Genomic DNA, 15888 nt, shown 5'->3' with positions numbered 1-15888 from the left:
TTTTTTTAGCAAATCTCACCCCCCACACCTCACCTTAAAGGTTGCAGCAACATTAGTGAAATTTGCAATACTGCCCCCTATAATCAGAATTTTACCTAGAGAGAAAAATCAGCACAATTACAAGAATGAATCAATTTGAGGAAGCAGACACATTTATTTGCTAAAATTTACATTCACTCTCAGGAACTAAATTAAAGAGTTCATAAAGTCCTGAATTTGCTCAAATCATCTTCAGAAAATCAAACTCAAGAGGTGCCATTTTAATTGCAGGTTAAAACAATTAAAAGGATAAAGAAAAAAAAGGATAAAATTGGTGACAGTTTGCAACATACAAATTTTAATCTGCTCCAAATGAACCGCTTTGGTTAGTCAATTTACATGCAAAACTATACATGGCTAAGGCTGGGCATAGATAGTTCGAATTTCAGCACCTGTGGCTGCCTGAATCTAATGGCACTGTCAAACAGCAGTCTGCATCTGTTCGGCCAATAATTTTTTCACTCAGCTCCTTAAACTTTTGTCAAGCTGGGTGGTGCTTGCAGGGCCATGCTCAGCTCAAATTTTGGACAATTAGGCAGGAATCAACCAACATTCAAGCCCTCTATGCCCACCTTAAGAAGTCTATTTAAGTCAAGATGCCTATAATATGAACAGTTAGAAAGTTTAAAGGCCAACTCCATCTTTCGTAACATGCCACATCTATATTTAGAGTGTAACATGTTGCTAAGCACCAACTGCTCAGAGTGTGTGGGGGTTCATCTACCCCGCACCCACAATCACTTTTAAAATTGGCGCAGCTGTGCCAGGCTCCACCCACAGAGCTGCATCATTCATTCACAACCATCTGTGAATTAATAAACTGTACGTCCCCTCTGGCACCATGGCAGAAAGACTTGTAGTTATTAACGGAACACAAGTGAGGTAATCAGCACACTTGTAGTCCCTGATACTTCCCCCAGCTCTCTAGCTGAAAGTTCTACTGGGGTACGAGCAGAGAGCTGGCGGAAAGGCTTGCAGGTGCCTGGCATTACACCATGATCCATAGATTGTGGGTGCAATTCTTTGCTGGCTTCTGTGGAAAAATACATTACATTTTTTTTTTCCTGCAAAAAATGTGTGCACATTTACATTTTTTCTTAGCCTTTACACACAGGTGTAAGAAAAAACACACAAAGAAAAAAAAAGAAAAAAAAAAGGAAGAAGAAGAAGAAAGAATGGCAGACTCAATTGGCTACTTGGTATTTTTTGCCACTTGTCTTCTATGTTTTTAAGTTTTTACCATCAAGATGCTTTTCCCTTGTCATAAGGGAGAGGATTGTCTTCGCGTAGTCATAGGTCTGCTGCTCACTGGGTGCTCCAGAATACTCCCCATAGTTGGCCAGCTCGTCTACTCCGCCCAGGTCACAAATGGTGTCACTATGAAAAAAGAATAACCTTCTAGTCACTGATTAAAAAAAAAAAAAAAAAACCACATAAAAATACCAATGTGGTGACTAAAGAGTTTATCTGAACAGAAAAGAGTGCAATACTTAGGCCAGCCATACACGGTTCGAATCTTGGCTGGCTCAGCAGGAATCGGCCAAGATTTCAACCGTTAATGGGCAGGCTGAATGTGCCAAGTTAATCAATGGATCAACTTGGGTACAACCAGCTTGCCAGATTCTCTTGCGATGATAGCTAGCGGCTGCTATAGCAGCTAGCGATAATCACTGTCTCCTGCCGATAGGGACAGCTTCCCCTGCCCGGAGAAGACAATTGCAGATTCCCCTATCAGCATGGTCTGTGTTGATGGGGGAATTGTGGTTGCAGGAAAGAAATTTACACCGTATATGGCCTGCCTAACTCTTGTTTAAATACCGTGCTACTTCAGCCTGTATATTACTCTCTGCCTTGCTAATCGCATACTAGCAATAAACAATTCAGAATTGAGACTTAACTGCCTTTATAGTTCTTGACCACAGGCTTACAAAATAAACAATATATTTGTATAAATAACTTCAACTTCACATCATGTCTTTCCAAAAAAAAAATGAGCTTTTGCAAGCTTGTGATGTAGCCCAATAAGTGGATCATTCTGTAAAGTTTATTATAGTCATTTATACAGCGCCAGCAATTTGCACAGCATTTCAAATACCGTACAGTCACTTTAATCCCTGCATGCAACACAAACACATAGGCATACTAGGGCCAATTTAGATAGGAGTCAATTGACCTATTGGCATGTCTTTGCAGTGTGGAACCCAGAGTACTCAGAGGGAACCCATGCGAGCACAGAGAGAAGATGCAAAGAGTGTGCTGGCTGGGACTGAGGGCCCTAGTGCTGCTAGGCTGACGTGCTAACTACTAAGCCTTTGGTGTTGCCCACATTACCGGCAAATGGTGATGCTGGCTGCAGGAATTTAGTTACAACATTATTGGCTGCTCAGGAACTTGGTATACAACTGATCAAAGGCCACAAATTGGGTCATTCTACATAAAACAGATCTTTTCAGTTTGGAAGGAGTGTGATAGTTTGGAGTCTCACTTAGGCTGGGTACACAGGATCCGAATCTGACAAAAACTGATGTAATGTCCAGCTTCTGTCGATTGGGCGTGCTGGAAAACCAGCATCCAACCACCAGCACTAATCAATGTCTCCTGGCAGGGGGCATTGCCCCTGTAAGACAAGTAACACAATAGCACAGCAGGGGTGATCGCAGTACTAACATTGCTTAGCCAGTCCAGTGACCTCAGTTTTTTTTTTTTGTTCGGCCCGCTGGGTTGAACGAGAAAAAAAACAAAAAAAACGTAACATGTGTACCTAGTTTTAATGACAAAGCATTTCCACTGTCTCTAGTGGCTTCCACAAATAAATGGTGACGGTTTCCCAGTCAGCAGAATGAGAAGCTTGAGCTTTACCTGTCATAGGCAAAGCAAGTGTAAGGAGAGAACTCCCCTCTGGGGACTTGGAGAGAGAGAGCTGGAACAGAAACTTACCATACCCAACCCAACAATACAGACAGAATTCTTATCAATTTTTCTAACAGCTTTTATATGATCATAGGAGAATCTAAAAAGGTTTCCTATTTACAAAAGACATGTATATATAATACTCGTCTACAAACCTGTAAACAACAGATGCTCCTCCACCAGCAACCATAGTCCAGATCCTGCCACGTGGGTTTAGGATGGTAAGTTTTAAACTTGCACCACTCTTGGCATCCAAGTCTGCAATATAGGCCTCCTGCAATAGCAAGGAATAGATGTTTAAGTGAGAATAATCCTAACCCAATTTAACAAGCAGTAACAACAGCTTAGAAAAATTAATAGGGCTCATACTGTCATAGCAATTATAGCATGTTCTTAAAGTGGAACTACACTGCATCTGAGCACTACAAACCTATTTAATCAATTTGTAATATTACAAGCAAACTCCCCCGTACATCCATGTCTCCATTTTGCTGAGAAATCACTTTGAAAACACTCCCCTAGCATTTATGGTAATGGCCATCTTGGGTAAAGGCAGATGATTCATGTAGCAGTTACTTCCTGGAATCCATCTGTCCTTAGCTCAGACATGCACACAGGAGCCATTGAAACCAGGAATTAACTGAAGAAATGTAGACCACCAAAAAAAAAAAAAAAAAAAACCCACACACACAAGCAAATATGATATACTTTCCTATCCATTTACTAATGCTAGCAGCATAAAGTTTAAGATTAGTCACTGTTGATTGAGAGAGTGAAGTACTACTTTAATATGGTAAATGGCTAAAGGAGAAGAATAAGACATGTAAACATGGGGTGCACACCTAGCAAGTGTCCCTAGCTGACTCCGAAAGTCACAGTTCAAAAAAAAAAAAGTCCCTATTGTGTTGCACTGTCAGCCATAAGAGCTTCATATTTATTTCATATATAAAATCAATGACAGATGTGCTCAGATTGGACCATAGGCCTGCAACCTTACCAAGATCTGTCTGCTTGGGACAACTACAAAGATGACTGCAAGTGACCAACTTCTTCAGTTTCCAATCAGATAACACATAGGGCCTGAAAATTTTAGCGGAGCAGAGTGAGAAATTGTAACAGGAAAATAATTGCAAAATTGTCCCAAAAAGGTGTCAAATTGTTGCAAAATCCTGTGCCAAATACTGCTTTGGTACACTAATGTACTAATTCTATGTGCCCAAAATATATGCAATTTTTTCATTTATATGTTGCAATAATTGCGACATTTCTGTGTAATGTTGCAAACAGGAATTTTCCTATTTCTGACACACATCAACAGGAACATGCGTCACAGTCTTTTTTTTTTTTTACTAGTAAAAAAGTTGCACTATTATAATGTTGCATCGCCGACACATATTCAGACTCAGAGGCGGCTGGTGCTCAAAATTTTGGGGGGTGGGGGGTGGGGGTGGGAGAGGGCAAACCAACGCCACACTCGTCACCCCACGGTAGACAGACAGGAAGGCGGTGATCCTCTTTCCATGGGAGACGGATGGGAAAGCGGTGATTCCCCCCAGGGGAGACGGACAGGAAGGCGGTGATCAGAGGCCTCCTTACCTTAGGAGGCAGATGAGGAGGATCCGGGGTAGGGCTGCTGCTCCTTGCTCCAACTACTCCTCGCTCTGGGGGCCTTCCTGTCCGTCTCCCGTGGGGGGGCGGGTGTGGCGTTGGTTTGCCACTGCCCCCCCCCCCCCAAATTTTGAGCACCATACGCCACTGAGTCTGAATATGTGTCAGCGATGCAACATTGAAATAGTGAAACTTTTTTTTTTTAACTAGTAAAAAAGACTGGTGCATGTTCCTGTTGAATGCGATGCGTGTCAGAAATAGGAAAATTCCTGCATGTAGATTGGAGGCCGGGCACATGGATTAGGGTCCCTTATGGACGGGCCGCCACTGTTCAGACTTCAATTCCAACTGCCATGATTCTGACTCTTCCTGCCTGTCCAAGAGTTTTGTTGGTTTCCAACCACCATGTGTTTCAGTATCTCCTGTTGCACTCTCCACAATAAAATGAATAAAAAATAAAAAAAATGTAAGTGGCATGGAATGCCCTCCTAATGGTTTTAGACATACGCAATTGTCAGATAGTTTAACTGTTCAGCATCCATCAAAAACTGAAAGGTTAGTTGTTGGTGGACAAACCCATTTAATCACATAATGTGGTATCATATGAATACCAACTCATGTCCTATAAAAACTGTCACATTTGTTGCCTGATACGGATTATGCAGCTGCACATTGGTATTGATCTGCAGTCAATGCAAAGCTGAAACACACCCATGAATGAGAAAAAATGCTTTCAGGTAAATATACATACAGCCTTCAGCTCCAACTACAAATCATATCTACAAGACACATTTCACAGATTTTGAGTTTTCGTGTCATTTGATTTACGTATGGGCTGCAAATGACTTGTATGTGGACTTCATCACATTATAAACAATTTATAGAAGGAGTACATTCTACTCATAAATCACCCTGAGGCGACCTTGAAGAGTTCTGATCTCCAAGGAAAGTCTTGTTAGGGTGATTTATTAAAAACAAGGAAATTGAGTTTAAGCAATCAGATGGGGGTTGGAGATACAAGCTTCTACAGAATCTTTGAGCTAATGGAATGACTGCAGTATACTGAGAACGCTTTATGAATGCATGAAAACCTCACTCCTCCTTTCTCTTTCTTCCTTCCCCACCCCTTTCTCTTTTTAAACCCTCAATCCAACTACTTTAACATTTGATAGATGGCTATTTTGTAATGACTACCTGGACCCCGGCTACTGTTTTTTGATATACTTCTAATTTTTTGCGTTTTTCGATCCCTGTAGGTCTACGGGTAACACTTGTATTCATACATCTGTGATTAGCTGTGTCCAAAAGGACATAGCGGCCACAGAGCGCACCCGATCCGTGCCCCAGGGGGCGCACGAGAGGTAGAGTCATGGACACCCTCTCAAAACTGGAGAACCAGGCTGTAGTTATCTTTCGGCTATATCATGGTCGGGAAGTGGTTAATGTGGTAGTAAATCCTTACATATACCCAGTGAAGTGACTGGCCTCAGGTGATACACAGAGATGAAACAAATCATCCTACATAAGTTGCATCTGTCCATCTGCAGTCTTCTCTTCTCTACATACATTCAAAGTGCTGAATTTATAAGCTTGTCTGAAAGTTCAGAAAAAAGGGGGCGGAGAGCTGAAGTTACTTTGCAGAGCTCAGTGAGGGAAGCTCTGAGAGCTTATTGGAGGGAAGAGACACGCCCCCTTCACACGGCTCACAGGAACAGAGCTGAGGCTGTCAATCTGTTGGAGGTCCCTCCCCTGTCACCATTTTTTCTTGGTGTCAGGAAAACTTGTCAAAAGTGATTCATGCTGATAGCAGAGGAATGAGGCAGCGGACAGAAATTACACTTAGTGCTCTGGATTGAGACAAGTACACACTATAGAGGGATATGCATTGTTCGTATTTGATGCCTGAGGTTTACAACAACTTTAAGTTCGAACAGCAAGTTTGTAGACCGAGATAGAAATAGCAATGGAAATGCTAATGACTATGCAGCCTTACCTGGACCATACCAATAAATGATACTGCCAGTGATATGCTGTTTATACTCACATAGGTATTACCCTTTAGAGTCTAAAGGGTAATACCTATGTGGGTATAAATAACATATCCAAAGTTTAGACTGTAATCTTCTGAGCAAGGCCCTCCTATATTGAACTGTATTGGAATCATACTGTCTCCCTTTATATTATAAAACGCTGCACAAACTGTTGGCGCTATACAAATCCTGTATAATAGTAATATACAATGTGTGTCAATGAAACCTTCATCATAGTGAAAATATATAATCATTAGTAGCTTTTTAAAGAAGGCCTCTGGAAATGGACATTAAACCATTTAATTAATGTCTGCTATAAAGTAATGTAGATCCATCAGGAAAAAACAAAGTCACTCATAAAGCGGATACTTCTATCACCAAAGGCCATGACACACATGAAAAAAAAATGGGGACACATTCATAAAGTTTCAGATGTTCTGAGAGACACAGTTCCACACTTTTGGCTACTGCATTTGCATTGTGCAGGAAACATATGAAGGAAGCATGGCTTCAGGTATAGGTGTGCATTAACAGGTGCCTTATGTATCAAAAGGTCACGAAAGTACTTTTTCAGACATGCCAACAGTAATAGGATAATATGACTGAAAGCGAATCAATTCTATTCTTAAGCAGACAATATTAAAAATGTAGACCTGGACTCAGAGGGGGTCCAAAAGAAATCCCAGTTACTGATCCTGTTTATAATATTTTTGATATAGGTTCATACAATATCTTTGTCTTTTTCAGAGAAAATTGAGTACTGTCCGTGATACTTTTATTTGCACTAACATACAATTTTTCAGGACAAGCTTTCGGAGTATGTCCCCTTCTTCAAGGTCCAAGCAGTACTCAAAGCTTTGGAAGTGTACCACTGATTTTTCTCACTCACAAACTATGAGAAAATTTGAAAAAATAAATTCCGTATGAGGTTTGATCATTTTATTTTCGTATAGCGTGTACACAACTTTCGACATCCGATTCAGACTTTCCAAAGGAAAATTTCCGAAGGGATAAACTCCAAAATTTTTCTCGTATGTTATCAGAACGAACAATTTCCATTTAATATGTACTGTTTTCATGTCTTTTTTTGTACAAGAAAAAAAATCAGAAACAAAAAAGTCTGTGTCGTACAAGAATTTTCATACATTTCCTTCCTTAGTTTTGACTTGCTGTGAATCATCAAGGAAAACCGGACAATCGTTTCCCTGATTTTCTTATAGCGTGTACCCACCTTAAGAATTCCTGTGAAACGGATTTGTGGGAAAATATAGTTACTTTAGTATTTACTACCAGTGACAGCTTCCAGATGATAAAATAGCTTTTATGGAATTGTATTTGTACAAGACACCAGAGATTAGAAGAGAACTAGATACTGGCAATGAAGCTGGGGGGGAAATGAGGGTAATTTTAAAAAAACAGATGTCATTGACACTACAACATATGGAACATTGAACTATGTCCACCCTTTCCAGTGAGTTAATTTACTAAAGTGCTGCAGAAAGCCATACTGATGTGCACTGCAAAGCTGGCCTAGGGAAACCAACCTGTAGTCATTTTCATTGATCTAACTACAGTAAATCAAACTAATTGATTTCTGTGCATTACTGCACTTTTTAAGCACCCCAATTTGCTCTGCCACACTGCATATTGTATACGTTCTCTGGACCAGCTCTCACCTCTGGATAAGCTTCTCTTCCAAAGGGAGGTGGGAAGTCCACATCACCCCATTTAGCTTTGCATATGTAGTCAGCAGTTGCATCTATCTTAGCTGCCATATCCAAAACATACACGCCATCTTTGGTCACAACTAGAGAGGGAAAGAAACATAAAATCACATTTTCTTGTTAATTTTTATATGTTTAGAAAAGAATATATTGCTCAGTGTTTACTTAAAATGTAACTCCACTTTTGTTGAGAGAAAAACATTCCCCTCTGGGTGATCTATGTACATTGCAAGGATTAAAACAACCTTTGTTGCAGATTCCTACCTTTTGTTATTCTGAAGAAATCACTGTGTGTTTGTCTGTGCCTCTGTACTGAGTGGGTATAATGGGAGTGGTCATAACCGGCAGCTGGGTACCTGCAGGACACTAATGAGGAAAGCTGCTGGGCCTGAATCCCTTTAGATGTGTTCCTATTGAAGGTATCTCTACAAAAACTACATTCTTGTTGCAGGGGATGTCTGAAATCTGACTTGCATCTTAGGCAGACTTGTGTGATTGGCTCACCAAATTTCCCAGAAGCAGTAAATTATGTTTCTGGGGAGTGGTCAGTACACATTCTGTGTACAGAACATCTCCAGGTAGCCATATTGCAATGCATTCTCAGAAAATTACAGAGCTGCAGATTGAAAAGCAAAGGTAATTTTTAATAACATTGAATTACAATAGGACTTGTGTCCTATGTAGGGTTAAAAAAATGCTCAGTATGATGCATATTTACAAGAGTTGATGCCATTAGCCCGAAACTACGTGTATATGTGCACATACGCATAAAATTACACTAGTACACTTCTCTCTGAACGAAAAAAGAAAAATGACTCTAAAAGCAGCATTTTCCTGCCTGTGTGCATGTAGCCTAAAAAGTACGGTCAAGAAAATCCCAATACACAAATTTAGCTGGCATGCATATTCTAATGGCTGTCACCTACTACTTGACAGAGCACTGCTCTGTGGAAGAGTATGCTTACATTTCTGGAGACTGTAGAGGGAGCACAGAGATAAACTGCAGACCTTAACTTGAATCTGTGTAAAGATCATGCACACTAAAGTATTTACAGGATTCAGAACAAGCAGTAAAAGCACTGTAAACTCCCCTCATTCATCTCTGTACGTATTAACATTTTGGAAAAATACATTTTCAAAGTTCACAACAGCAGATGCTTGTAAACTGAATGGCTCACTATATACGTTACAGTATGACTACACGATCTCTGTAAAATAAATTAATTTTCAAATATAGGCAGGATCTTGCACTACATACTAGTTGGTAGATATAAAGGAGATTATACAATCACATTGTAATGTCTGGTAAGCTCTAGAAACCAACTGAAGCCCGACTTCAGTCTTTGTTGTGATCTTTGAGGATCTTAGAGAATGAATAACTCCACATTAACATCAGCTAGAGAGGCGAGTACTGACTTGTAAAGCTGTTTTAAATGCTTAATGTCCATAGTCTGGCACAGCCCAACCAGTACTTTGCCTATAACTGGTAAACTAAAAAACCCCTTCCTGCTAACAGTTCCCTTCTATTTGCTCAGTGGCTACAAACAACACCAGGTACCTCCTGGTTTAGGAGCATATTCAAGATTAGTGCTTGGTGCCTTGGCAGGAAATCAACAGGCCAAAGTACTGTCATTCGGACTGAGGAAAGTGCTCTCAGTTCTCTAGTCAGACAGACTTGGAGCATACATAGCTCAAGTTGGTACAACCATAGAGCACATAAAGGCAGTTTCGGCAATGTACAAGTTCACTTTAAGGGCTCATTTACACAGGCAGAAAATAGACTTTTTTTCATCATAATTACCTGTAAAATCCTTTTCTTTGAGTACATCATGGGACACAGAATCAGGCTAATATTCATTACCTGCTGGGTTATACTCCATCTCCAGGTGAATGGACACTGGTAGACCAAAAGGTCTTTAGACAGGAAGTGATCCCCTATATAACCCCTCCCACACAGGAAGCACTTCAGTTTTGTAGCAAGCACCGAATCCTCAAAAAAGAGGGGAAGGATCTCTGTGTCCCACGATGTACTCAAAGAAAATGATTTTTACAGGTAAGTATGATGAAAAAATCCTATTTTCTTTTTCATACATCATGGGACACAGAGTCAGGCTAATATTCATTACCAGCTGGGACTTCTCAGAGCAATAGCCTTGAGGGGAAGGAGACACTCTGCCAAACAATAGCCATCAGAACTTATACTGCAGCTGACAGCCGAATCCTTGGCTGCTCGAACATCCACTCGATAAAATTTTGACAGATACCTGATGGCGAAAAGCCCAGGAGGTTCTGACATCCCTGGTAGAATGAGCTCTCACCCTAAAGGGAGGAGCTTTATGTTTCAGACCGTAGGCCTGAATGATCAATTGATGGACCCAATTGGCAATGGAAGCCTTGGAAGCTGCCTGCCCCTTCTCACGTATTTCCGAGGATGCCATTTTCTGGCTTCACACCAAGCAATACAAGTCTTCCAGACATTATGATAAATCTTCCTAGTGAATGCTAGAAAGCTATTCACTAGGGTGGACACTACTAGTCCTGAGATGCCACGGTCCTTCAGCATCCTGGCTTCAATAGCCATGCCATCAAATTTAGAGACTGTAAACTGGGCTGAAATATAGGACCTTGAGACAGTAGATCGGGATGACGTGGAAGCGACTGGCATCTGTAGCAGTACTCTCCAAGTTACCGGGAGAAAGGATTTTCCCTTTCGCATGTTCTGATCCTGCAACCACCAGTTTAGGTTTAAGCATCTTCTGTTCCAAGCCAACAAGAGGTCTTGTTGTAAAGGCCTGGAATGGAACTGGGCATAGAGTACTGCCTCGAAGACTCATACAGAACCGAATGGAGGGTTGTCTGGTGCCCCTTATCTGACGCACCTGAACCTTCAGGGCACAGATCCTTGCAGGTGGCAAGAATACTCTTGCTTGGACCGTGTCTAGGATCAGACCTAAATACTTTAGACTTTGAGCTGGTTTCAAGGTTGACTTTCAGTATTTATGATCCAGCCTAAGCTTTTCAAATACCGCACTGTGTATATTATTCTCTGTTCTAGAGCCTGTAATGAGTGATCTCTGAGCAGGAGGTCGTCCAGATACCCAAGCACCAGGATCCCTTGGGCCCTTAAAAGACCCAGTACTGGTGCTAAGACCTTTGTGAACACCCGGGGAGCTGTAGCAAGCCAAAGGGTAGAGCCACCAACTGAAAATGACGTTCCTCTACTGAAAAACGTAGGAACCTCTGATGAGGCTGAAAGATAGGTACGTGTAAATGGACGTCTTTTATATCGATAGAGGCTAGAAAGTCCCCCCTCTGGAGGTTACTACTGAGCGGACAGGCTCCATCTGAAAAGGACTGTATCAATAAATACTTGTTTAGGGATCTTGGGTCCAAAATGGACCTTGTGTCCCAGTTTGGTTTCTGAACCGTAAACAGGTTTGAGTAAAACCCTGTGCCCCTTTCGAATACAGGAACCTCTACAATCACTCCTTGATGCAGTACTTGAAGCAATAAGTTTTTTTTTGGAGGATCCAAGGGAACGCTGGATCTTAAAAACCTCTGAAGGGGAACCCCCCCCGCAACTCCAGCTTGTAACCGCGAGATATAATTGAGGTGACCCACTCGTCCTGAATTGTTATTCTCCAAATGTCCGCAAAGTGCAGCAGCTCCCCCCCCTCACTCGATGGAGTGGGGGCGTCCCCTCAAAAGAAGGGCTTGGTGCTGGGTTTAGAAGAATTTTGGACTTAGGGCTTTTTCTGGCCCTGGCCTTTGCGGCTTGCCCCTGGCCCTAGTGACCTGTTGGCGGCGGAACCGCCTTAACACTGAGACATTTGAGGAAGCAGTCCCTGAGGTTTTAAACGAGGGACATCTGGTGCTTTTCTTCACAGGAAGTAGAGAACTCTTCCCTTCGGAAATCTTTTGGATAGATAGAGAGAGGTATATATATATATATATATATATATATATTATATATATATATATATATATATATATATATATATATATATATATATATATATATATATATATATATATATATTTGCGCAACTGCAACCTTTGCCCCCATGAGGCCGTAGGGGTCTCCTCCAGCTCCTCCCCCTTCACGGTCAGCTAACACCTGATATCCTGCCCCCTGGGTCTGACGGGCTGGCCCTGAACTGAATAGGAGGCCAGATGGGGGGGGGGGCGCAATTGCACTGTTGCCCCCTCCCTGGATCCACCCCTGGCGCATACATATGTAGTCATTCACTGGAACAAAGGAAGAATTTATGCATCTAAAGGCTCCTAAGTCTGAGCACTTTCACCACATATTTTACGCAGCATCCTCGGTTAGCACTGCCAGCATTTCGTGCAGAAAAAAATAATGTAATAAATAATACACGTGTGAATAAGCCATTAACGTCTGAGATTGATGCTGAAAAGACATGACAATTAATTTATCCAATTACACCACACTGAAAGATTGGCTACCGTTCTCCTTTATGCAGCGAATGGAGAGACTATCTTCCATTTTCTGAACAGATGTTGCACAAACAATGCACAGGGATGGTGGTGTGAAAACTGGGAAAGCTTGGAACTTATCTGGCACCCGACTATCAGCTACCAAGTTCCTGTAATTAAAGCACATACCCAATGGGTTGATCTCCAGGTAGGTGAAGAACAGGTCCTCATACAGGTTGAAGAGTCCAGTTATGAAGCTGGCAAGGACACTGCAAACATTAAATACAAATTGGTCAGAAATACATTGCACAATACAGAAATTATTTTAAACACATTTCCAAAAGTAGAAATTATTAAAAAAAAAACTACAGTAATAAAAAAAAAAAAAAAAGCAAAAGCTCAGGACATTTTATTACTACTTGCTTTCAAATTATCACTGAAAGATTACCAATAATCCACACTCATATTTTAAAGAAAAGCAGTGGCCAGGCTTTCAAGTAGTTAGTCAATTATTCTTAGCAAACAGTAAATGAGCTTTAAAACAAGTATGCAATAACCGCTGTTTGTGAATCACTTCATCCTCAAAGTTCACAGCAAAAGCACTGAAGTCCTTCAAGTTCTGTACGCGAGCACATGGGGACGGGGGCGCTTTAAATTTTTTTTTTTTGTATTGTATATTTTACTTACTTTTTTTTTACTTTTTTTTTTTTTTTTTTTTTTTTTTTTTTTTACACCCTCTTTCTCTTTAATTTTTTTTGATCACTTTTATTTCTATTACAAGGAATGTAAACATCCCTTGTAATAGGAATGGTGCGTGACAGGTCCTCTTTATGGAGCCCCACATCTCTCCTCTAGGCTGGAAAGATTGAGATAAAAAAAAAGACCGATCTCTTTCTTTCCAGCCGAGATCTCAAGTTTGTTTACTTCCGCCAGCCGGACGTGACGTCACAACATTTAACGTCCAGTGTGCGTGAGGCCTAAAGCTTAGTGGTAATGATTGCTCGCATGTTTCCAAAGTTAATTCAGGATATATTGCAAAACAATCATTTACAAACAATTGTGTCATGCAAAGAAAATGGTGACTATACATTGCCAGAGGGTAAATCTTCCAACACTCAGCCACCCAGTATTGAACAAATGGGATCCATTACTACAAAAGGAACAGTACAGCTACAGACTAAATACAATGCACATTACTGCATTACTAAAGCTTGGCCTAACTTTCAGCCAAAGCAAAATTAGTGTAATCAGCTTGTTAATGTTTAGAAAATACTATACAGTACTGTATATATACCCATGGTGGGCAGCAATATTAGCTCATTACATATCTTATTAATATCATTAATATTAGCTCATTACGCAGGTCTCTGCGTCCTGCTTTGCAGAGCTACTCAGTAGTTTTGCTTTTCTGCTCCTTCTAACCATGCGGATATATGAATTGTCAACTGCTTGAAAGCTCCTCGTGAGGCTGGTATCTTATCTTAATGTTTTTTTCAAAATCTTTATATCCTATACAATATTAAGAATGGAGCAGAATAGTAAAAATTGTAAAGGGCAATTAAAAATTAACCTAAAGTGGTATTACGGTAAACAAAAAAATAAAATACCGGTAGATATTATTGGCTTTTCCCCCTATATTTTCACCTGGTGATCCTGCCAGTAACACTTCCTGTCCTAGTATGACTCCACCTTATGAAGGAGCAACAGAGACACCTTTGGACAGAAGCATTGTCAATCTGTGGAGGAGGTAGTGTTGGATGCACTAGTACATTTAGATGGACCTGACTAGAAAATGAAAGCTGAACTCCTGCTAACACGTTTTAAAGAAGTTACAGCAAATGTTTTTTTTTTTTTTTCCTTTTGGGAAAAAGGTTTTATATAAATAAAACCCCTGTCAGTGGTAAATAGTCTGTCTCAGCACTTTTACTGCCACCTTTGCTGGGCAGCTTGGTGTGCTAAAAGAATGGCTGCATCATCTGGTGAAAATAAAGCGATAAAAAAAAAAAAAAAAAAAAAAAAAAAAAAAAGCCTGAATAATAGAAAAAACAAATGCAGCCATAACATCCAAAAACTGGTTAGCTGCAATATATTGAATTTCATTGTTGGGTTTAATACCACTTTAAGGTAAATGCAGCAAGAAATTTAAAATATATGTTGAATTTTTAAAGCGCAAATACCCAATGCTACCCAGAAGTCTTCTTTTACTCACTCTTTCTTATCGGGCGCTGCATGGACCAGCAAGTGATTCCTCACATCTTGCTCTGTCAAACATTCTCCAACACCAACCAGGAACTTCTGAGCCTTTGCGTCCACATCACCAACATCCACACCGCCTTCGTGGTGGAACAACACATAATCCCCTTCCCGAGCTGCATAGATACAAACATAGAACTCCTCTTCCTGCAGAAAAGCAATTCGAAACATTACAATCGGCCTCCAGGGTAAACATGGTCAGGCAGATATTAAAGTGGACCTTCAGTCATTTTTTCAACTTTCCATCTATTAAATCCTCTTGTTGTTTTAACTTTGAAAAGGAAAACATTTTTTTTCTGCCAGTAAATACCTTATACATCCCACTTCCTGTTTCTTGTCTGGTAAAAAGCCTAGGCTTATGACATCATACACAGCTCTCTCTTGTGAGAGTTTGCCAGGAAGGGAGAGGGGATGAGTCATAAGAGGGCCAATGAGAGCTGTAGGTGTGCCTCTGTGTAAATCCAGGAAGTGAACAGGCAGCAGCTTCAGCTGCCCACAGTTAAGATGGAAGCAGCCAGACTTAGTGGAGAGAGATTTCTGCAGCATATTTGGAAAGTACAGAATCCCAGTATACTGTATATAAAATATGCAAAGTGGTTGGAGGGAAGCTTCAGAATGGCAAATATGTTTTTATTACAAATTAGGTGAGCAAACTGCAGTTCCTCTTTAATCTATCAAACAAATGGATCAAAGTTTACTTTAGTCTCCATCCACACCTGAGTCATCTGAAGCGTGGGTGGAATTTCTGCGATTCTGCATTGCATCAAATCGCAGGATGCCAGTACGTCTTAATTGCACCCCAATCGTGGTGCGATTTCGCCGCGTTTGAAGCAGGAGCTTCTTTTAAGCAACAGCATCACTCGCTGCGATTTGCCGCGATTGGG

General features: G+C 40.7%; 1 protein-coding gene across 2 annotated transcripts in view; it reads right to left on the bottom strand.

Moving 5' to 3' along the window:
• Positions 1-15888, bottom strand: part of ACLY (ATP citrate lyase) — a 149591-nt gene that overhangs the window by 69072 nt on the left and 64631 nt on the right. For both annotated transcript variants that reach the window (XM_073606120.1, XM_073606121.1), the window contains exons 5-10: positions 14961-15151; positions 12941-13020; positions 8264-8394; positions 3105-3223; positions 1280-1416; positions 34-95 (exon numbers count right to left, since the gene is read on the bottom strand). In XM_073606120.1, the coding sequence (XP_073462221.1) occupies positions 34-95; positions 1280-1416; positions 3105-3223; positions 8264-8394; positions 12941-13020; positions 14961-15151 (720 nt within the window). The remainder of the gene's footprint in view (positions 1-33; positions 96-1279; positions 1417-3104; positions 3224-8263; positions 8395-12940; positions 13021-14960; positions 15152-15888) is intronic.

This window comes from Aquarana catesbeiana, linkage group LG12, assembly GCF_042186555.1.
Source record: "Aquarana catesbeiana isolate 2022-GZ linkage group LG12, ASM4218655v1, whole genome shotgun sequence".
In the NCBI taxonomy this organism is placed as follows: Eukaryota; Metazoa; Chordata; class Amphibia; order Anura; family Ranidae; genus Aquarana; species Aquarana catesbeiana.
Note: the sequence above shows the minus strand (reverse complement) of the source record. Positions and strands in the feature narration are given on the sequence as shown.